The sequence below is a fragment of the Cyanistes caeruleus genome, chromosome 9 (genome assembly GCF_971803275.1).
Source record: "Cyanistes caeruleus chromosome 9, bCyaCae1.hap1.1, whole genome shotgun sequence".
Lineage (NCBI taxonomy): Eukaryota > Metazoa > Chordata > Aves > Passeriformes > Paridae > Cyanistes > Cyanistes caeruleus.
Genome location: NC_141709.1, coordinates 31,298,870 through 31,321,831, shown reverse-complemented (window position 1 = coordinate 31,321,831; position 22,962 = coordinate 31,298,870). Strand labels below are relative to the sequence as shown.

At 42.5% G+C, this 22,962-nt stretch overlaps 3 protein-coding genes across 15 annotated transcripts in view; 2 read left to right on the top strand and 1 right to left on the bottom strand.

Annotated features, from left to right (window-relative positions):
- The window catches only part of FGGY (FGGY carbohydrate kinase domain containing), a 279,434-nt gene extending 278,678 nt beyond the window's left edge, over window positions 1–756 (bottom strand). For 2 of the 10 annotated variants that reach the window (XM_086841675.1, XM_086841673.1), the window contains exon 1: window positions 517–600. The gene's annotated coding sequence lies outside the window, so the exon portion shown is untranslated. Of the gene's footprint in view, window positions 1–516 lie in introns of all 10 variants that reach the window. The other 8 variants (XM_086841682.1, XM_086841680.1, XR_015273696.1 and 5 more) reach the window with 7 other exon arrangements.
- On the top strand, window positions 526–16,965 carry MYSM1 (Myb like, SWIRM and MPN domains 1). Of its 4 annotated transcripts, none has more exons than XM_086841666.1 (20): window positions 526–682; window positions 2,546–2,621; window positions 2,843–2,913; window positions 3,178–3,255; window positions 3,384–3,410; window positions 3,824–3,902; window positions 4,428–4,526; window positions 4,953–5,707; window positions 6,537–6,667; window positions 7,481–7,584; window positions 8,488–8,565; window positions 9,585–9,673; window positions 9,993–10,047; window positions 10,126–10,176; window positions 10,995–11,069; window positions 11,337–11,525; window positions 11,795–11,843; window positions 12,877–12,982; window positions 13,097–13,154; window positions 13,903–16,965. In XM_086841666.1, the coding sequence occupies exons 1-20, from the start codon at window positions 624–626 to the stop codon at window positions 14,059–14,061; spliced, it is 2,388 nt and encodes a 795-aa protein (XP_086697792.1). In that variant the 5' UTR covers window positions 526–623; the 3' UTR covers window positions 14,062–16,965. The 4 variants fall into 4 exon arrangements, with proteins under 4 accessions (XP_086697792.1, XP_086697789.1, XP_086697791.1 ...); XM_086841663.1 differs by having other exon boundaries at window positions 11,711–11,843; XM_086841665.1 differs by lacking the exon at window positions 526–682 and adding an exon at window positions 1,428–1,578 and having other exon boundaries at window positions 11,711–11,843.
- Window positions 16,966–19,951: 2,986 nt separating this feature from the next.
- On the top strand, window positions 19,952–21,513 carry TACSTD2 (tumor associated calcium signal transducer 2). The gene has a single exon (XM_023932347.2). The coding sequence runs from the start codon at window positions 20,038–20,040 to the stop codon at window positions 20,965–20,967; it is 930 nt and encodes a 309-aa protein (XP_023788115.2). The 5' UTR covers window positions 19,952–20,037; the 3' UTR covers window positions 20,968–21,513.
- The last annotated feature ends 1,449 nt before the right edge of the window (window positions 21,514–22,962 follow it).

Below are 22,962 nucleotides of genomic sequence, written 5' to 3'. Positions count from 1 at the left end.
TTGTTCTGTCCCTTGTTCCCTGGGAGCTGAGCCTGAACCCCCAACCAGCTCACCCTCCCGACAGGGAGTTGTGGAGAGAAAAAATGTCCCCCCTGAGTCTCCTTTTCTCCAGGCTGAGCCCCCCCAGCCACTCATCACACCTGTGCTCCAGGCCCTTCATGTCCTTCCTACAGTGAGAGGCCCAGACTCGAACACATCTCTGAGGGTGTCCCTCACCAGTCTGCTCCAGCCTCCCTTTGCCGCTTCCCGCACTCCCTCTCAGGCCCCGCCTGTCACCCCTTTCCCCTTCGCTCTCAGCCCAGCCATGTCCCCTCAGGTCCCGGCCCTGTCCCCTCAGCTCCCGGCCGTGTCCCCTCAGCGGCGGCCCTGTCCCCTCACCGCCCCACCATATCCCCTCAGTCCGGCCATGATCCCTCAGCTCTCGGCCATGCCCCCCAGCTCCCGACCACGTCTCCTCACGGCTGGGCCCTGTCCCTCAGCTCGCCGCCCGCCCCAGCCGCTCCGCGCTCCGCCTACCCCAGCGCCATCTCCGCCTCCGCCGCGGCCGCTCCTCGGGCGCTGCTCCCGCCTATCTCCGCGGCGCCGGGCCCTCCCCTTCCCGCGATAGCGCCGGGCCCGCTGTCATGGCGGCGGCGGAGGAGCCCGAGGTGGACATCGAGGGGGACCCTGCGGCCGCGCCGGGGTGAGTGAGGGGCGCCAGGGTCCCGCTGCGGCTGGGCAAACGCGTCCCGTCCCCCCGCGGTGGGCGGGGGTCGTGAGGGGAGAGCCGCTCCTGGGGGAGCGGCCCGGGCCGGGCGCTTCCCGGGAGAGACCTTGGAGTGTCACGGAGTGCCCGTGGAGAAGGGGCATCGTCGGGAAGGGCACTGAGGACGGGGCTGTGATAGCGCTGATGTGAAGAGAATGAGGAACCGCCTCATGGGATCTTCCAGAGCCCGGAACAGCGCTGCGAGGCTGCTGGGAGAATCCTTAAAATACCCGTGGAGAAGGTGCCGGGTTGTATAACTGTGTCAGGGAGCTCGCGGAGGCAGGGAGGCTCAGAAAGCTGAACACCTGCAGCGAGGTGCAGAAAACGGGCTCATAGAATGTTAACGATTTGAAGTAACCTTAAAGATCTTCTAATCCCAACTCTCTGCCATGAACAGGGATATCTCTCACTAGAACAAATTGTTCAAGGCTTTATTAAAGCTGGCTTTGAACGCTGCCAGAGCTGGGACATCCACAATCTCCCTGGGCAACCTGTACCAGGGCATTACCATCCTCAAGTAAAGAATTTCTTCCTAATATCTAACTTAATTTTTCCCTTTTTCAATTGGTACTCATTAATCCTTGTCCTATCACTACAGTTCCTGCAGAGTCCCTCTCCAGCTTTCCTGTAGCCCTTTCAGATAGTGGAAGTTTGCTATCAGGTCTCCACCTTCTCTTCTCCAGGCTGAACAGCCCCAGCTCTCCCAGCCTGTCTTTGTAAGGGAGGTGCTCCAGGGCTCTTATCAACATCTTGGCTTCCTCTGGACTCGCTCCAAAATTCCATGGCCTTCTCATGTTGGGGACCTCAGAGCTGGAAGCAGCACCTCACTGCAGGTGAGGTCTCACCAGAGCAAAGCCCTGCTGGCCATGTTGCTTTTGATGCAGCCCAGGATTGTATTTGCTTTCTGGGCTTCAGCAAACTCACAGATAAGGGATGCTGAAGTGAGCAAGCAGTGACTCTAATGCCTTAAATCAAGCACTTGCAGGTGCTGGGAGAGGAGAGGTTTGTACCAGAGACACACTGCCCCAGGTAGCCCCTGCCACTGCTGCACACTGGCTGCTGGCCACGGGAGCTCTTGGTCCCACCCTCTCCTGGGCACACTCAAAAAGAAGCAGGAGTTGTACTGATCTCTGGACATGGAGACTCATCCTGGTCCTTTATCCTATAAAGAGATGTTTGAAGTACTGCACAAAGCAGTTCAGAGCAGTAGGTGAGATTAATTTAGTAACACTGCAGGGAATATAGGGCTATTCTTTAGACTGAATGTTCTGGAAGTAAAGATTTTTGAAAGCAAGTAATTATACTAATTATTAAGATGATCTTATGCTGCATGAAAATAAAATGTAGTTGATCAATGAAGTTAATCAATGACAGACCTCTAATTAGTAGTTATTTACAGAAAATATTAAATATAAACTGGATTAAGTCTGTATGAACACGAGATTAACTATTGGGAAGAAGCTCTTCCCTGTAAGGGTGGTGAGCCCTAGCCAGGTTGGGCAGGGCTTGGAGCAACTTAATCTGGTGGGAGATGTGTCTGTCCATGGCAGAGGTTGGAATGAGATGATTTCCCATCCAAACCATTCCAGGATTTTATTCTATGGTTCTAAAATCCCTGTTGACAGGATTCTATTAAACCTTGTGCAAGTAGGAGCTCTCCTCAGCAGGAAAAGCAGTTTGCCTTCACAAGAAAATGCTTTTACGTTGTTGGGGGTAAGATGTAGAAATGTTAAGTGATGATAATACAACTCAATGACATTCAATATTAAAAATAGTTCTGAACACTGGAATCTCTTTCAGAGATCATGAAAACACAGCATCAAGCCTGCTGCAGGATCACTATCTCGATTCATCTTGGAGAACTGGAAACAGTCTTGTAAGTATTTTTTTAATCAAAATTTTAATCATTGTTTTAAACACTTTTTTAACCTTGTAGCGAGGTTATCAGAGCTTCTGTATTCTCTCCTCCATCCATGTACATGCTATTTTACATTTTTAACCAGTGCTTCTTCCTTACTTTTAGAAACTATTTATTGTCAGTACTCAAGTACAGTGTGACAGAATTCAGATATTAAAATGTATTTTTGTTGTTTGCAGCCCTGGACACTGGACAGCACCATTAGTGAAGAAAACAGGGCTGTCATTGAGAAGATGTTGCTGGAAGAAGAGTATCCTTTTTCTGATTTGGTTTTATGTTTTCCTGTGGAATGCCAAAAAACCTCCTATTTCCAAAAGAACTGGACAAATCTTTCCTTCTTAAGGTGACTGAAGCCCTGTCACCTAGGTAGATTGCAGAAATCCTGCTGTAGAAACTTCATTGTTTGTTTCTACAGCTGGGTAATCCTGAAGCAGTGTAATTAATTTGATTATTAAAATTCCCACAAGTACAAATATCTCTGCTTCTTTGAAAACTTACTTAATGACTATTGCAGATATTATTTATCTAATAAATCGCTTTCTGAAAAAATATGGCTCAACCAAAAGGAAGTAGAGAAAAGATCTATGAAAAGGTAAGATCTCTGGGAAAAATTCTTAAGTTAGTTGAGTAGAAATGAAAAGTCCTTCTGAAATAAGGTTATTGCTGGATATACACCAGCAGCACAATTATTAATTTTTATTTTCACTCTTGTGTTTGCAGCCCACATAAGAAAACTGGAAAAGTCATGTACGTACATTTTAACAATTGAATTGTGTTTTTAACTGTGGTGACAGGAAGAAATATTGCTGTGTGTAACAAGAGGCTAGATCAAACCAGGCTTTGGGGGAGTTTTTGGTAGCACAGTGGTCCTGATAAAAAATAGTTAATTCTAGTTGCCTTTTTACCTGAACATTTATGTTGCCTGCTTTGATGTATTTCTGTGCCTTGATCGCTTATGAATATTGAGTTGCCTTGAATCTTCCATCATAACTGAGAAGCTGATGTGATTCTCAGTATTTTATTTATGAGTCACATTCATGTTTAGAGCAATGCTTTGAGTTTTGCCAAAGATGGGGAATAGTCCTGTCAGAAGGTGCCTTGGGTGACTGGAGAATATCTGGATTTGGGACAGCCCTGATTTCTGCTTCCTGCATTCCCAGGGTGCGTTCACCTACAAAATCACCTGGCTGCTCCTTGAAGTGGACACCAGAGGAAAAAGAGCTGTTTGAACAAGGACTGGTGAGTTTGTTGATAGATAGATAGATAGATAGATAGATAGATAGATAGATAGTATTTTAAATTGAATTAATGAGTTTATCTTGAACAGTAAAGTAGTTGACATGAATGAGCATGTCGTACAATCACAATGATGCATTAACTATGAGAAGTATAGTGTGTTCTGAAGGCAAATCAGGTGATAAAGTAAAATCCTTTACTGTTGTAAGGTCTGCAGAGATTATATGGTTGTGCCAGTTGTAAAAGGGTTTGCTTTTCCAAGCACAAGGATTCCTTGGGATAGTAGGCAGCAGAGTACTTGAAATATGTGAAGAAGATTCCTTTAGTGAAGAGTAACAATAATTCTTACTATTGGATGCAGTTTCCTTCTTGGTAGAACATAAATAAATAGTGAGGTTCTTTACCATGGGTTTCCTGTACTGTTTGTGTATTTTCATGAGTAATGAGGTTTTGAGCTCATTTGATACATGCAGTGCCATATCTGGGATGTCAGAGTTTGGGTCACTTCCATGTGCTTTGTTGTTTCAGGTGAAATTTGGCCGCAGGTGGACGAAAATTGCCAAACTGATCGGCACTCGAACTGTTCTGCAGGTTAAGAGCTATGCTCGGCAGTACTTCAGGAACAAGGTAAATGGAGCATCCCTGGAGCTGGCAAAAAGGTGTTTGCCAATGGGTAGCTTGGTTTTAATCTGTCAAAACAGGTACTTTGATCATTCCCATATTCAGAGAAATGGAATATCCTTATTTGCAGATTTAAGTGTGAAGTCAGACCTGATTTCAAATTCCTAGAGTACCACTGTTTTTATTGCTGGTATAACTAAACAATAAAGGCAATATAATTGTGGTCCCTTACACTGTTGGTTGTTAGCCTGAAAATACTGGTTTTCTACTACACAGCTCTTTTTTGCTGTGTGCTGTAGTTTTAGCTTCAGCCTCATTTGAAATTTCATGGCTTTAAGAAAAAATAAAGCTTTCTAGAAACTTTCTGGGTTTTTGTACTGGAAGTGGTTTTGTTTGTTTTTCCCTCCTAAAAGTGTTTTATATTTTCCTAAGGCAAAAAATGGTGATTCAGAAAAAGAAGAGCAAAGTCAGTGTGGGAGCAGCCTTCCCATGGAAGATGGGATAAAGGTGGAAGCTGGAAGCTTGAGAGGCCGTGCAGACCCCAACCTGAATGCAGTAAAAATCGAAAAGCTGTCAGATGATGAGGAAGTGGACATAACTGATGACATGGATGAACTACTCACTCCTGCCTTTCAGCAAGAATCAGGAAAATCTGAATTATCTGGTGTCCCAAAAAGTCCAGTTGAAGAAACAAAAGCAGTGGAACAAAGTTTTTCATCTGCTGGCCACAGTTCTGCAACTGCTTTGCTTAAAGAAGATGCTCAGCACACCAGGCCAGAGACAGTGGATGCATTGGTATTTCCTGCTGTGGCAGCAACGTGTTCCCAGCGCCTGAATGGGGATAAATCTGTGAATTTGGATTACCACCAGTACAATAATTTTGTTGAGAAAGCTGAACAAGGTGGACCAGTCACATGTCATGGGACTGCACAAGGAACCGATCAGGAGCTCAGTGAGGAGCCAGGTGACCTGGCTGATAATGGATTGCTTTTTCCTTCTCTCTGCCAAGTGGATGAAGATCATCAAGAGGAAGCAGAGGAGCTGAAGCCACCTGAAAAAGAAGTGGAGGTTGACAGAAGCATCATTCTAGAAGAAGAAAAGCAGGCTATTCCCGAATTCTTTGAAGGGCGCCAGGCCAAAACACCAGAGCGTTATTTGAAAATCAGGAATTATATTTTGGATCAGTGGTGAGATGCATTAATTTCTTTTACTGAAATAAGTGATTAAGATGTCCTGGTCTGATGTAGTTAAAGCACTACTTAGCACTAATAGCCTACTTCTGAATAGAGTGAAATTAATTCTGTGGTAGCTTGCCAGTGAAGAGCATTCATTATTAATGCTTCTTTTGCATCTTCCTGATTTTTTCAGTGGCATTCTGGAAGCTGAGCAATGAAAACACTTTGAAGCATTAAGAAAATGAATGTCCTGTACCAGAACAGGCTGCATTTATTTTGGCTGTGCTATTTTCTTGCCATTTTTGCCATCCTATACATAAGAATGGTTTTAATAAATGGTTCCTTAAAATAACCAGTAGCATTAATTCTGTAGCCCTGCCTTTACAGAAAGGCAGCAAGAGGTAGTAATCTGTGCTAGAGCAAATAATGTAGACCAAAAGAATGCCTCAGATTAAGAATCCATTTGGAGTGGTGCTTGTACACTTGAATATTTTATATTCCATCTTCAAAAAATCAGTGTAAGGTACTGTAGTGGCCTTTAGGAGGCTCAAAATAATTTGCTTGCTAGTTTTGGTTTGTGCTTGCTTAGAAGTAGAAAGATTTATTGAGTTTAACTCTGTTATCACTCAGTTGTCTTATGCTCTGACAGCTTCTAGTTGCAAAGAGAGACTAAAATTCCATTCTACACCAGAGAAGTGCTGAACTGAGAAGATTCAGTATCAGTTAAAGGAAGGAATAAATGCATAGAGAGTGAAAGCAGGTCCTCAGTTAAAGTCACCGAATTCCTTCATCCCTTCATGGTTTGTTCTGCTCTTTGACCAGGTGTTGTGCTTTGTTTCAGGGAGAGATGTAAACCCAAATACCTGAACAAGACCTCAGTGCGCCCAGGCCTGAAGAACTGCGGGGACGTCAACTGCATCGGGCGGATCCACACGTACCTGGAGCTGATAGGAGCAATCAACTTTGGCTGTGGTAAAGATATTTCTGTTAGAGTCACTAAAGAGCCTCTTCTGCTGCAATGCTGAGGGACTGCCCAGCGTTAGGGTGTGCTGCTCACACAGAGAATGCACATTCATCCTTGCTAGGAGGGACCTTCCGAGCAGATTCTCTCATAACCTTGGAAATATAGAGGAGCTTGTAAGCTGTTAACAGGATTAGGAATTTGGGGCTCACACAAAACCTTCTATTTTCCTTTTTATTTCCCTTATGTTTAACCACACACCAGTTGGTGGAACGTTTGTTTTGTTTCATGCTTTTCTGTGAGTCCTGATACCAGCTGTGCTTGAAATTTTGCCCTCCTTCTTATTAGGCAGAATTCAAGTAGTTGTTTCTTTTCCCACACTGACTTATAACTGTTTCCTAGATAAACACCAATGCCCTCATCCTCAGGGCTAGTTTTTAAACAATTCAAGTGTTAAAATTAGGTGACCTGTTAAAAGTGTGTATGTACCTGTAACTTGATATTGGTTTAGTGGCTCTGAATAAATTTTGGTCCAAAGGTGAATGACAGTTACCTAGGAGAGGAGCAAAGCCCTGCAATTACATTTTGTCTGAAGTAAAGTTACTAAAAAATAATTAACAAGAAGGAATTTTTGTTGTAAAAGTGTAGTGGGAGAGGGCTACGTCACCATTCAGAATTATGATTACCAAGAGATGCCTTAACTGTGAGGGTTTTGGTTGCTTTCTCCCTGTGCCATTTGCTGTTGTCAGTTAGCCATGTCGTTCCTGTGTGTGTGGCAGTGCTGAGCTCTGCTGCCACAGGAATTGTTGCTGTGTGTCCTGCAGAACAGGCCGTGTACAACCGCCCCCAGCCCGCCGACCGGAGCCGCTGCAGGGAGGGCAAGGACACGGTGGAAGCCTATCAGCTGGCCCAACGCCTGCAGTCCATGGTACAGCCCAGGGGCAGCACAACCAAGGGGAAAAATCCTCCCAGCTTGCATTTGCAAGCCAGGGCACCTCAGGGAATTTCTCCTCACTCAGGTTGCAGTTTCCTTAGAGTGCTCTGTGATTCAGGGCAGTCTTGGAACAGATTTCTCACACACACTCACATGTTCAGGTGCTTTGCTCCAGCTGTTTTGTGGGCCTTCCCCTGCAGCCTGAACTCCTTCCTCCCCACCTCTCCATAATTTATTTTTTCACAAAATATTTATTATTTCACAAAATAGTGAAGTGCATTGCGGTGTGTGAATAAGTTGGGTGCATTTCAACTGTTAAATACAGTAGGTATATGCTATGGCTTACTGAGATCCTTATGCACACAATTAAATTCAGCAGTAACTCATAACTGCGTGAATTACCAAGGATTAGCAGAGTTAATTTTTATATTCACACTTAATGTAGCATTTTTAAGTACTTCACAGCAAGGTAAATCAGTTGATGAGAGGAAAATTAAATCAATCCCACTTTAAAAATGATAAATTAAAATGTAAAGAACGGTAGCATACACTAAATGTAAACACACTGAGTTTATAGCTTTGTGTGTTGTCTGAGCACTAACTCAAAGCTGGATACCAATGCCCTATTGCTGTCAGTGGTGCTGATATTCCATGGAGCACTAACAGGCTTTACAGCCTTAAACCCCCAAAACTTTCCTGATGATAATTCATGACAGATTGTGAACTACTCAACACTACAGAAATTCAGGGTGTTCTGTATTTTCTGGGAACATGTTGGAGTGTCAGCACCATTCCTGGGGCAGTGGCCTTTTGGACAATGTCATTATGGCTGCCTAGATGAAGGAAATGCAGTTTTTTGGGGTAAGAGCTTTGACTGATGGTGGTTTCTTGCCTCAGCGCACAAGAAGACGGCGAGTGCGGGATCCTTGGGGAAACTGGTGTGATGCAAAGGATTTGGAAGGACAGACATTTGAGGTAACCCTCCTGTGTTTTAAACTTACCTTAAATCATCAGTTCTTGCTAATTGGTGGCAGGTGCTGTTGCATCAAACAGACAAGGGAACTGTTGTGTCATAGGGACTTAACATTTCTTGTGGAAGTGTAATTTGAAAGTACTGCAGCAGCTGGTGTATCTTCATGCTGATAAATACAGCTGCATTTGGGGTTTGCATAGAGGTTTTATATCCATAAAACTCTTTGCCTTGTCTCATAGGAGATTTCATGACCGGTTGCTTTCAGTTAACTGCCTTTAGGGTAACGGTAGGGGATGGGAGAATAACATTTAAATGTTATTTTTTCAGTCCCGTATGGTTTCCTTGTGCTCATTATGCAGGTGATAATGAGTTCCTAATAATAATTCTGCTACTAGCAATATCCCCAGTAATACTGTGGTTTATTAAGTGCTTAAAAAATTCATACAAGGTTAAATATTTTATGGGAGAATTGGAAAGAAAATACATGTCTGTTCCTACAATTACAAATTACATGGAAAGTGAAGAACTGTAAACATCCAATTTTCCTATATAGAAAGCCTGTAACAATTATTTCCATAACAGTATCATGTCGTACCTAGTTTTGAGTAACTGTGGGTTAAAAATTCAAACTGTTCCCAGAAAATACATGTTGGGATGGAAATAGAGGTTGAAAACATTCATCCCTCAGGAGGGGGCATGATAAATTCTGGCCATGGTTAGTAATGGCAGATAATCACACTTGAATTTATACCTGGTTTGTGATGTGGGCTGTGATTTTACTGAATTGGAGTGATTTGAAGAGTGAGAGAAGTGTCTTATCAGGCACCTTGTGGACTTGATCTCAGATTGTCATTCCTTCCACACTGCTTGCTTCTGCCATGGCTGTTGCCTCTTATCTTGAGTAATACACAAATTATGTTAAGAGGGCAGGGATATCAAGAATTTATTCTGGGCTGGTTTTGCAATCAGGGCTGAAGAAGCACTTCAGACATTGATTCTATTTTTAAAAAACTCTTTTCAGCATCTCTCAGCTGAAGAATTAGCAAGAAGGAGAGAGGAAGAAAAACTGAAACCTGCAAAATCTTCTAAAGGTTCAAGACAAATCAAAAGGTATTTGATTGCATCGTGTTCAAGCATAGATCTGCTAGAAATGGAACAAATGTCCTGGGTAGTGTCAGGCTGGAACCCTGCACAGCATTAATATGTATCCTGGTCTGAAATAGCAGGGATGCATTTGAGATGTTCCGTGTTGGAATTCAGGAGTGTGGGAAGTGACATTTCTGTATTTGGTGGAAGTCATCATAATGTGGGCTGAGAAAATCCAGTGAAGAAAACAAGGTTATTCCTCCTCTGCCAAGGAGACAGTGGGAAGCTTGAAAAGTTTCCTGACTGTCCTACATCTTTAGAGAAATTTTCTTTCATTTTATAGTTCCTTTGATCCCTTTCAGCTGATACCATGCTGTTTGTTCACGGAAGAAAAGCAGGTATGTACCTCTGAGTGAATTACCAAGAAGGCTCCATTGCTTGGGTTACTTTTCTTATTATTGTGTTTATCATTTCAGGAACCCTTTCAGGTGAAAGTGTCTTCTGAAGCACTTTTAATAATGGATTTGGTGAGCATTAAGTTTTGTCTTTCAAGAAGCTGTGATGGGTATGCTGTGGGTTTGGTTATTTTTTTCAATGAGCAACATAACAAGACCAAGAAAATAAAACAGAGAATCTGTGGCTGCCTCATCCCTGGAAGTGTTCAAGGCCAGGTTGGGTGGAGCTCTGAGCAACCTGTTTTAATGGAAAGTGCCCCTGCCCATGGCAGGGGGGATAATGAGATAATCATTAAGGTTTCTTCCAACCTAAACCATTCTGTGATTTTTTCCAGTCAGACCTAGAAGTGAGAATCTAGTATTAAATCAAGCCCCTAAAATGAATGGGGCTTGTATTGTGCTTTAATGTACAACTATTGACCTTCTAGAAAAACTAATAAGAGCTTTGCTGCTTTACTGAGAGCTTTACTACTTACTACTCTCTGTCATACTTTAAATCTAATTTGCTTAAAGCTACTTTCTGTAACAGACTACCCTTCTGAAATCTATGGCTTCATTTTCTCCCAGCCTGGGAATTGATTTTGTGTTTGCCAAGCAATGTGTGTGTTTTTTCAAGAATATCAAAATGTGTGCAGTTGTTCAGCACTGCCCAGGCTGCAGTTTTTGAAGCTAGCATTGCCTCATGTATGGAAGTGTTGCACCCTTGTACTACATCTGTGGTGTGTCTATAATGGGAAAATTTAATCTTTTCTGTTTGCTTTAAATGGAAGTACTGGGAATTTGAGAGTCTTGAGTTTTCTTGAGTTTTCTTTCTACATATCCTCAAGAAGTCACTGACTTATGAGAAATCCCACAACTTGGACTTTCCTACTTGTTTGATGTCATTCCAGCACTCTCATGTGTCTCTGGCAGAAGTGATTGGGCTGCTTGGTGGAAGGTACTCTGAAGCCAATAAAATTGTGGAAGTAAGTGTTTTGTCTTTTCACACCTTCTCTATAATATTAAAACTGAAATGATCATAGTTATAATTTGGTTAGATGCAGCTTATTTTTAAAAGGCAACTAATTAAATATATTAAAGTTGAAATTCATTACTGTAATCTTGATTACACTTACATTCAAGTGTCAACTGCATCATGAGGAAGATCTGATAAAGGACTCGTAAAACTCAGGAAGTTTTCTGTAACTGTTGGAGGTTCCTAGCACTGATGCAGCTGGAGGTTCTTTCCCCAGGTGTGTGCAGCAGAGCCATGCAACAGCCTGAGCACGGGCCTGCAGTGCGAGATGGACCCGGTGTCCCAGACGCAGGCCTCGGAGTCGCTGGCGGCCAGGGGCTTCCAGGTGATCGGCTGGTACCACTCGCACCCCGCCTTCGAGCCCAACCCCTCCATCCGCGACATCGACACGCAGGCTAAGTACCAGGTACAGCAAACACACTCCAAAACACCCTGAGGCCTCCTGCTGTTCACAGGGTAATTCACCATTGTACCTGTGCATTGTTCATCAGCTCAGCATCAACTGACATTAGAGCTGTTCTTTAGGTTTCACAGTGCTGCTGTTCTGGGTAAGACTGGATCTTTGTATGTGGTGTTTTTGGTGTTTTTTAGAGCTATTTCTCCAGGGGTGGTGCCATGTTCATCGGGATGATCATAAGCCCTTACAACAGGAATAATCCTCTTCCCTATTCTCAGATCACCTGTCTGGTCATTAGTGAAGAGATCAGTTCTGACGGTTCCTATCGTAAGTACCCCTGTTTAACCCAGTGTCTTAATTCTCCTTTTCCTTTTGGGTGTTATGGGGAAGATGTCTGGTTTTGAACCTGAGACATCTGCATTTATGTATTTACATTGGTAATATGATGGAATTATATAAATGGTGTCATTTATGATGGTAACATGTGCTGGATAAACCCAGGAATTTCACTGGGAGAATAAACCTGTGAGTTGTCTCTGCTATCAGGACAGGAATACAAAAGTATAAATACACATGAGGCTGATCTTCTGTGTTAGTAGTTCCCACAATTCCTGAAAGAAGTGGAAGGGTTGGGACACAGGTCCCTGTTATTTACATGCAGAATCCATGTGAACAGCTTAGAAACTGTTTCCCGTGTCTTACTTGGTCTTTGTTGCGTTACAACATTCTGAACAGAATCTCTGCTCGAGGAGAGAGAAGTAAATAACAAAGAATTGGCTGCTATAGTAGTCAGAAATCCTTAATTTTTGAGTAACGTGGTCAGAGGATCAAATAAATGTGCCATAACTTCTGATGGCCCTTTTAAAATATTTTCTAGAATTCTCTTCCCCCACCTGCAGTAAACTAGAAGAATTTCTTAATTTCTGAGCAAGATTCCTTTGCAATTGAAAACAATAGTCAGCACTTCACCAGCAGCCCATTCATACTGAAAAACCAAACCTTTTTTATTAATTTAATAACTCTTAGACAACATAAGTGCAACTAAGTTAGAAACACTCAATTCATTTTTCCATTTCTGGGTTTGTTGTAGATTTCTGTGTCCTTCCTTATGGAATGGGAATTGGCAAGGGCAGGGAGCAGAACAGATTTGTTCCTGCTCCCACCAGAATTAAATTTGGAATCCAAAACACGTCATCCTTTAACCTCATTGATGTTGTCAAGTAACAGAACTATAGGCTTCTGCAGTCAGTAAAAAATGAGGAACAGTTATGGGGATGGAAGAGATTGCACCTAAACTAAACAGGAAAAAAACAGTGGAGTACAGCAGAAATACTCTATAATTATCTTCAATTGATTGCAGGCCTGCCCTACAAATTTGAAATGGAACAGATGTTGGAGGAGCCTCAGTGGGAATTAATATTTGAAAAAACAAGGTGGATAATAGAGAAATACAGATTTTGCCACAGGTATGTGTCCACTTTTGTTACAAACAACCAGCTTGGAATTTTTATACATTTATTGCTATAGTCAAGACCTGTGGCTGCTTTCTCCAGCACTCCTGTTTGTTTTTCTTCCAACAGCAGTGTCCCCATGGATAAAATTTTTCATAGAGATTCTGACCTGACGTGTTTGCAGAAAGTAAGTTTTCTTCTCTTAACATTTTTATGTTAGATGTCTTTTTAAATGCAAATCTGTTTCATGTCAGAAGTCACCTGGAGTTACACTTTTACAAGTCAGAGATGTAAATTAATGATAATAAATTATTTCTGTGGCACAGCTTATTTACTTTCAACACAGTGAAAGTAAAGATCCTCTGAGAGAGTTGGGGGTGTGGTTATGTGCAGACACATGGTTGGACAGTCAGTTTGGAGAGGAATTCATGGCAATTAATTACTCAGGTCTCTCCTCAGCATTTTATGTGCCTTCAGTGTCAAGACCTGCACATGTGTCAGGAGCAGATTTGGCCTTCCTGGTCCTTTATTCCATCAGTAAAATAATGCTGTGCCATGTTTTTCCTGGATAAGAAGGAGCTTTAATTTTCCAGTCAGTGTAGTCAAGACAGAAACTCTGCCCAAAGCAAAAGACATAAACAGAAGACTTGCACACAGTAATTTCACACATCGAATTTTTTTTGTTTCCTCTCAATATATCTTTGCTTATAAAGTGCATATCTAAACTTGAGTTGGTAGAAGTTGCTCTGAAGTTTAGTTGTTGGGTAATTTGTTTTAAAGACCTGGGTTTAGATCTTGTTCTTTTTCAATTTATAATATACAAAAACTTTTTGTAGTGTTCGTCCTAAATAAATAAATATCTCTTTGCAATACTTAATCACAGAAAAGAGGGAGTAAATGACAGTTTAAAACAGATTTCCTTTTCTTTTGCCTAGCTTTTGGAGTGCATGAGGAAGACTTTGGGCAAGGTAACAAACTGCCTCATTGCTGAAGAGTTCTTGACTCAGATAGAAAACTTATTCCTTTCCACATACAAGAGTGAAAAAAATGCTGAAGGAAGTGAGAATGAATGTTCACACAAATTGCCAGTGTGATGGTTTTGGACTTTGGATTTCATTTTTTAATTTCTTCCCCTCCTCTCCATTATGTCAACTCTTTCAGAACTGTTATTCCTTTTAATAGTGACTGTTAAGAATCCAGTATCATCTTATTGTTGTGGTTTAAAAAGACTTCAAAAACTCCTAATGTTTGTGACCTGTGGGCCAAGGAATGCTTAATGCTAGTGAGGCCATGGAGTTAATGATTGACCAGCCTGATGCTTGGGTAGGACACAAGAATGCTGTGCATCAGTCTTCAAGGAGAGCTTGTCCTCTCTCAAGTCTTTCAGTTTGGGAATTTTCTCTATAATGTTTTTATCTATGAGTGCACCTCTAACTCAGAATGAATTTATTCCTTTGCTTTAGTGAAAGTTTGAATGAGTTCACAAAAGGGAAACCTAACTGAAATGAGAGTTTTGTAACTCAGACTTTACTGATGTCCAGTAAGAAATTTCATCCAGTTGTAGCAAAATACATCACCCAATTTATTTTTTTGCTATTATTTTTCTTATTACTTTTCCCCATTGATTTTGATGGTCAAGTAGCTTTTTGGCACATTCTTTGCCATCCTGCTTCTATATTGGGGAGAAAAAGCTGATGAGTTCCATGACTTCTCAGTAGTGGCTGTGCTTGTTTCCAGTGGAAATGATAGCTCCTGTCTTACTACAGGTTTCCTCTTTCTGACCTTCCATTCTACAGGAAGGTTTTATGTTGTTCTCCAGATCATTGTGGCTTGTCCACTTCTGATTGCCACCGTTTCCTATGGAAACAAGAGCTCCTGGTTGATAGCAGAGTGCAATGAGCAGAAAAGGATTTGTGTTTTTGAAGAAAAATCCCCACTTTTATATTCAGTCTTCTCTATAATGTATAGTTCAATAGAAAAGCACTTGTTTATACCAGTTCCTCAGTTATGATATAACAGGTATATATTTAGATAAATCAGTCACAGATTGATCTTGATTGAAAAGTTTCCTGATTGCAATTTGGAAATGTTTCATGAGCTGTATCACTGTGAATCTTTTTAGAAAAAAATGTGCTTTAAATGTTGCTTTCTAAATACTAAGGAAACTTGACTTGTCTACAGGTTACACATGTTTATCTTGGGCAGAGTTTCTCAGAGAGGTCTAAAATATATTTGAAAGTCTCAAGCAAGACTTTGAGTTTATATCTAGAGGGGAGAGAGTGGACCCAATTTTTATTTTAAGAAAATATGTGTGTGTATATATATATATAGTTCTACATAACATAAATGGAATTTTAAGATTTTATATGTTTCAACTTTTTGTTTATATGAAGAGTTTGAAAAGCTTTAAGATCATAGAATTGCATCCCAAGGAGGGAGCTCCTTCACAAGAAGTTAATGTTATATTTTTATCAAGCCTCATGAGTCTCTGTCACTAAGGGGAAGGAGCAGAACCTGATCAGATGAAAATGTTAGCCCTTGAAACTCAGTGATTTTCCCACATTTAAGAGCTGTGGGCTCAAAGGGGCTGGTGGGTGTTGTGCGTTCTCTCTATGTTCAAGTCCCACTGCTGTGTGTAATTTACCACTTGGTGTATCCAGCTCTCTCTGGCCTCTTGACTCAGTCTGCATTTACTCTGAGCTCTCCTCTGTGGGGCTTCCTGACCACCACCATGGATTCCTGGAGTCCTGGCTAAGCTCCACTCCAGGTGGGAGAGCATTCCTCCTGCTCAGTCAGGGGGATCAGTTGGATTGCAGTTTTACACAGGTTATTCTGGAAAATCCCCCAGGATCAGTGTCCTGCCAGTTCTAATTAGAGCTGCTAGGAGGAGAATTTTGAACCTCCATTGTCCTAGCACCATGAAGCAGGTACTGGTCGTTGTCCACACCCGATTCCAGCCCTTTAGGGATGGCTCAGGATTACCCAGGCGGTGATAACAATGTCCTGGCTGCTTCCCTTTTTAATGATCACTGAGGTAAAGTAACACAGTTGTATTATTGTATTTAACAGTGGTGTTACATAAGGAAACCTGTGAGTAACCCAGACTTTTTAAGTGATTTTTCTGAGGGTGTGGGGCAGGATTGAGCCTTTGACATGCACATAAAGGCTCCAGATCTCCAGGTGTTTGTTGCAGGGTGCTGTGGGAGAAAATACAATGCTTGTGCCATCAAGATCCGGTCTAGCACACAGAGTTCTGTAGAAATTGGAAAGAGCACAGTTCTGATGCTAATGATTTTGTTGACAGGAGCCAGGGTAAGAAAATAAACTATTCTACTTTGCATCATTCAGTTTCACTGAGTGGTTAATGACATGAGTTTGGAAGTTGCATGCTTCCCAGGGAATAAAAATCTGTTTAACTAATATAGCAGTTCTACCAAACATATTTTAGGCATGAAAATTTTTTATTGTAAAGCTTTTTCTCCTCATCCAGGCTTTGTTTCAGTGGACCTCTGTGGAATAATCTGCTGTTCCTTTCCTTAGGATCAGTGTCACACCTTACCAAGTTGTTGCTCAGGACATGAGAAATTGTTGAGTAGTGAGTAGAATGATACAGTTAAAATTGGAATTCCAAAAGAAATTAGCAAAAACCACACAAAATAAACCCAAACAACCCTCCCCCAAAGATGTCACTTCTAGCAAATATCCCTATGGGCATTTGTTGGGTGGATCATGTTTTGCTATCCCAGTTACCAGCAGTGCTGCCTCACAGGGATGCAGATCTTGTGTACAAGGGGAGAAAACATCCCTATTTTTATTTGTTTTTAACTAATTAACTTTCCTTAAACAATTCAGTTGAAAAAAATCCGTAACCAAGTGAAAAGTTAATGCTGTTGCCATTGATATTCAGTACTTTTTTCCTTTGCTTACTTCTCTGCTATTTCTGACTGATAATAGGCAAGAGTCTACTAATAAAGATGGACATGCAATGTACCCTGAAAGACGTGTCTGTGTTTGTACGAGCTGCTTGTCCCCGAGCCTGGCTGTGGAGTATCTTTGCTCCGTGTTGGTGGCAGTGACTGAGTGCCAGAGCAGAGCTCAGCTCCAGCAGAGGGAGCTTTGTCCCAGCAGCTGCAGCAGCAGTTCGGAGCTGGAGCAGGATTCTCCCGGGAGAGCCTGGAAGCTCCTGGCCAGCGAGCACACTGCAGGCAGGAGGGCCTCGCCAGGGAGTTGTTTCCATCACTGTTTTACACCCCTGTGCTTAAATCTCCTTCAGAAGATGCTTCAGTGGGAGGCTGGGCTGGTACCCAGTGCTGGCCACACGCGTGTCACAGTCCTGAATCAGCAGTGAGGGGTTTGTGTGGGCACATCCTGAAAGTGCATTGTGAACGGCAATAGTGACCACACACACTCTCAGGTTTAATTGCAAAAGAGAGCGCTTTTTATTCTTCCAGATCTTTTATAGACAGTTCTGAGAAGGTCTGAAAAGGTAAAGCTTTCATTGGTCATCAAACCAACACATCACCATCACTGGACAGCTAAGAATGACACCCCTCGACCATTCCTTGCAGGTAAACAAGGAGACAAACAACACCTGCAAAGGTTGTTTTCCTTCCCTAAGGACTGTTTGAATTCCTCACAATTTCTCAGGCCACGCTTTCTCAGGCCCGTGTGAGAAAGTTACATCACTTAGTTTCACAGACACTGCGCTACCTGCCTGATTTCAGCATCCATATGGAAATGCCCAACAGATCCCTTTCCATCAGCCACATTCCCTCCCCAGATCTGCTCCTGGTGTGTGGTTCCAGCTCTGTATCGGATTCCTTCCTGCTGTGCTGGAGAGAATTTGCTCTGCAGGGCAGGGCTGAGCCATGAGGACTGGGTGGGTGAAGGGGGAAGAGAGGCTGTGGAAGAGGGCAGTGCACCCCAAAAGGGGGCTGTGGCACAGCTGAGCACCCCAAAAGGGGAGTGTGGCACAGCTGAGCACCCCAAAAATGGGGGTGTGGCAGAGCTGAGCACCCCAAGTGTCTGCATGGGGAGGGAGAGATGCTGTGCTGGTGCTGTGCACCCCTGAGGAAATGAGGGATAAGGGATTTCATCCATCCCCATGGGAAGTAGCTGGTTTAACATCCCAGTGAACGCTGTAATCACATGTGATGCTGGACAAAGTATTTAATGGCCTAGATAAAAGTATTCGGGCTGTTTAATTGCTGTTTTACATAGACCTACTGCCCTACTTTTACAAGGTTTAGAATTGTGCTGAGAAATTGTTTCCATGGAAGCAAAGATCACTAAAGAAATAATGCAATCCACATTTCCTACAGGATTATTCCTTTAACAGCCTGCTGTTCTAAATAATTAACTCTTGTAGTAGTGTTGCAGCTTAGCATGGATTAAAAGGAATAATACTTTTTTTGGTGTCATAGAGGCATTACTTTATATATATATATGAATATATATAAGTAGTTGGATATATATATATATAATTAGAAAAACTTGTCTTTAAAGTAAGTCTGTTCCTTCCTTATTTACAGAGGAGGAAATCCACCAGTAAAAGAAACTGTCAATGAAGAAGTGCACTTTTATTTTGAACTATATTTCACATTTGGCATTTAAATAATGTGGAATAAAATATAGACAGGATATGAGGAGGTAGGTGATAGTTAAATGGATTTTGACTTTGAAGGAGGGATGTGAAAATTTTTTTAAAAAAAGACATTATTATAGTGTGGGTAAATGAATGATTTAGAAATGGGAAAAGAGTTGCTAAACTATTATAGAATCATCAACATGACAAATTGACTTACCTGGCAGTTTTAATAATAGTTTTAGCTGTAGATCTCAATTATTTTCCAAGAAAGGTAACCACAGTTATTATTACCTGAAGGAATATCCAGATTGTGTCCTGCTTTGGCAGAGGGTATTTACATCCCATTTCCATGTGGATTTTACACCTGCTCGGTGTTCTGAATACTCCCTGGCAGGCAGGGTCCTTCCAAGTGTGCACACAGAGCCACAACTGCAGGAGCTGGCCCGGGCTGGAAGTGGGGCAGTGCTCAGGTAAGCAGCACACAGGCAGGAGCTGACTGCAAGGCACGTGGCTGGGAGTGCATGCACACCCTGCTCTGTGGTCATTACTGGTCTCAAAATTATAAAGAGTCTGACAGGGTTTGACAAATCAGATGAATGGGACTGACTTAATGCAAACTGGAAAACGTTTGTCAGCTGCTGCCAAAGCACGTGGAAATGGTAATACAGGTTTGTAGATCGCTGGGAGACTTGGAAGCCACTGGAGTGCTCTGTGAAAGGCATTATTAAGGTTCAGATTTAAAAATTTCTTCAGAAATAACTAACAACTTTGTTACTTTTTCATAAGCATGAAAATCAGTATTCCTAGTACTGCCTTGGGACAAGCATGTACCAAAGGAAAGGTAGGAGAGAAGCTTTCCATGCTGGAAAATGAGGCTGAGAGCAGCCATCACCCTGGTCAGCTGTGGTTCCTCTTGAAACAGCAGCTGCTCCAGGCAGCAACCATCAAACTTACAAAGGCATTATTTAATAAAGCTATGAAAGTAGAAAGTCCATAACTGATAAGAATCTAGATAATGGAATGATAGAGATGCTGTGCAGTGAAAGATGCAGGAACAACCATGACGGAAGTGGAGGAGTGGGATTTCCAGATTTGGATTTCCAGAAGTGGAAGAAAAGCAGCCATTTGCATACAGTCCATACAAAGTCTAAAGAAGGAAAAGGGCCGGCTGCTGGTCTTTAATCCATAATGGAAGCCCATGGTAGGAGCTTGGCTGCTGTCTCTTCTCTGTTGTTTCCTCATCAGGCAGGAGTGAGGGAGGCAGCTGGAGGCAGGTGCCACTCCCTGAGAAGTAGGAGAAGTAGCAGGGAGCTGGGAAGCTGTTGACTGGGATTTGTGAAGGAGATGCCAGTTGTTTTGGAAGAAGAACCTGTTTGGTGGGTCTGATTTGAATCAATAAAGGGAGCAGCCTCCATCAGTGCATTAAAGCTTTGGATGCTGCTTGCTGTCGCTCAGAACTTTCTCTGTGCTTTTCTCCTGCACTATGGAGCCTCTTTTTGGGGTTGTGCTGGGTTTGATTCTGGCAGTCGCTTCACCAGCCCACAACAGCTGTACCTGTGCAACCAACAAGTGGGCAGTGTGTGCCCAGGACAGCCACGGGAACTGCATCTGCAGGCTGGCAGGTTCAGATCACCCTGTAGACTGCTCAACCCTGACTTCTAAATGCTTCCTGATGAAGGCAGAAATGATCCCCCCGAAGGAGAAGCGCCTCTGGAGACCTCCCCACGGGGTGTCAGACAGCGATGGCATTTACAACCCCGACTGCGAGGACAGTGGTGTCTTTAAAGCCAGGCAGTGCAATCAGTCCAGCACCTGCTGGTGTGTGAACACTGCGGGCGTGCGGAGAACCGAGAAGGGAGGCAGGAGCCTGAGCTGCAGCGAGCTGGTGCGGACAAGGTGGATCTACATCGAGCTGACACACAAGAGAAGCTCCAAAGCCTTCAGTGCTCCCGATGTGGAAAAGGCCCTGACACAGCTGCTTGAGAACAGGTACAAGCTGCACCCCAAGTACATCGCAGCCATCAAGTACGACCCCCCGCTCATCCAAATCCGCCTGGACCAGAACAAGAAACCCAGCTGGGATGTAGATATAGCTGATGTGGCCTATTACTTTGAAAAAGATGTGAACAATGACTCCGTGTTTCATTCCAACAGTAAATTAACTGTCTTGGTCAATGGAGATGCTCTGGCTATTGAAAAGCTCTGGATTTACTATGTGGATGAAAAGCCCCCAGAGTTCTGCATGAGGCAGCTGGCAGCTGGCATTAGTGCTGTGGTCACCGTGGTGCTCCTCACCGCTGGCATTGGCATCGCCGTGCTGCTCATCCTCAGGTGGCTGCGCACAAGGACATACAAGAAATTTGAGTGTAAAGAAATGAGGGAAATGAAACCCCCAAGCTTAGAAATGCCCTGAGCTGATAGAAGAAAGGCAACTGCAGGAAGAAAAGGGGGAAAAAAGGCACAAAATACAAAGACAGACTTGGTATATGTGATGGATTTGGAGTTCTTGGTTCCTACAGGAATTTGTGCAGTGGCTGTTCTAAATTATTCTTGTTTAGTACGAATAAATTTTTGGGGTATAAATGAATTTGGGAGTCAGTTACCTAAATATTTTAAATGACTCCTATTTTGGAGGGTAAGAAAACTGTTACAGCTGTCTAGTTAACATAACACAGAATGCTTGCACTCCTGCTGCAGGCCTGGCTCAGATTGCTTAAATACTTAAATACTCTGTGGGGTTCTTGGTATATCTACTTACTGAAATTAAAACACTTGCCTCAGCATATTTGGGCTATATTGCTGCTTTTCCCTTGGTAGACTTTTTTAAAATGCAGTTTGTTTTTAGTTCATGGGGTCTTTTAAAAAAAAATAGTTTCTGGAGCTTTTTTTATCAACAAATAATTTAATAAATATTACTAAATAACCAAATAAAGTAATGATAAGATACTCTGCAACATCAGAGGTTTTTATAGAGTGATTTGTCAGGAAATATCCCAGGTGTTGGGTCGCTTCCAGGTGTGCAGATCCCAAGTTCCCAGGTTTGTATTCAGGCAGCACAGTGAGCTATTCCCACTTGTGTTCTTTAATAAGGGTCTGACACTCCTTGTAAGCAAAGATCCCTTGATCCCCATGCAAATGTAAGTTAACCTTGGTGTTCTGCCTACATTCCAACTTTGGTAATAGCTTTCTGTCTGCCTAAATTCCCCAGGCAATTTTAATGGGAGGAGATATTTTTTGGTGTTGTACAGCTCCACAGAAACACTACACAATGCTCCAGCACGGGATGAAAAAGCGCTTTATTCCAGCTGAGCTGCAGAGGGAGTTTAAGAGCAGAGTGTAATTACTGAACTTGGAATTTGGCCAACACACAACTGGACTGCTTTGCTAGCTACTCACCTGCTGCATTCCTGGTTTGGAGCGTCATACCCACCGTGAAGGACGTTTTAAAGAAAATTATGCTGGTTGTTGAATGTTGGGATTCTGTTCTGTCAGTTCTGTTCTCTGTGCTGCACATGGATGTCTAAGTCCATCACTCTCATCTGCTTCCTTCAGCAGCACCTGCTCCACCTGGGCACTGCCACAGGGCCAGCAGCTCTTGCTTCTCTGAATTAATTTCAGTGTTGCTCGTTTGTAATTCCAACAACAGTCAGGAATGTGCTACTTCCATGGCAAACCATTAAATATGCAGCTCTAGTTCTGCTGAATGAAAAGGATATTGGGGAAAAAAGGGAAGAGGCTTTGATTCTGTTTCTGCCTTTGTTTATAGATGCTGTTGGGTATAACATTTGGTTCAACATACACCATTTCCATTTGACCTCACACTTATTCACTTACTGGCTGGAAAATTCTGGCTACATAGTTTGGGGCAGATACATCACATTTTCCTGATATTACACTTTTATGCAATTGCAGCAACAGCATTAATACATTCACAGTTTTGGGGCAGGGTCTATAATTCATTACAGCAACACATTGAAGCTGGTTGTTTCTCAGTCAGAAATACTCACTTGCCTGAGAAAAGATGAAGTGGGAATTTAAGGTCTAGGCTGGATCTTTCCATGTCATAGGGAAACTCAGTCTAACTCCACACAGTTTTGCAAGTAGCCATTTATAAAACAGACTATATTAAAAATCTAGAGCTGAGAAGCCCTCAGCTGAAGAAATGTAGAATGAGAACAAAAATCTTGCAAGCACATTGCTTAACCAATTTCTAACTCATGCAGAGCAGATCAAAGCCATGTGTTTGAGAGGCTGGTGCTGTCCTTCGATCAGGGATCATGAGACATACAGTCTTTTCTGGAGATCTACAGTGCCTTTCACCAATCTTTTAAAATCCTTGCATTTTCTCTTTTCTATCATAGGAAAAAAATATTATTTTCAAGGTGAATGATGAGATTTTATATTATAA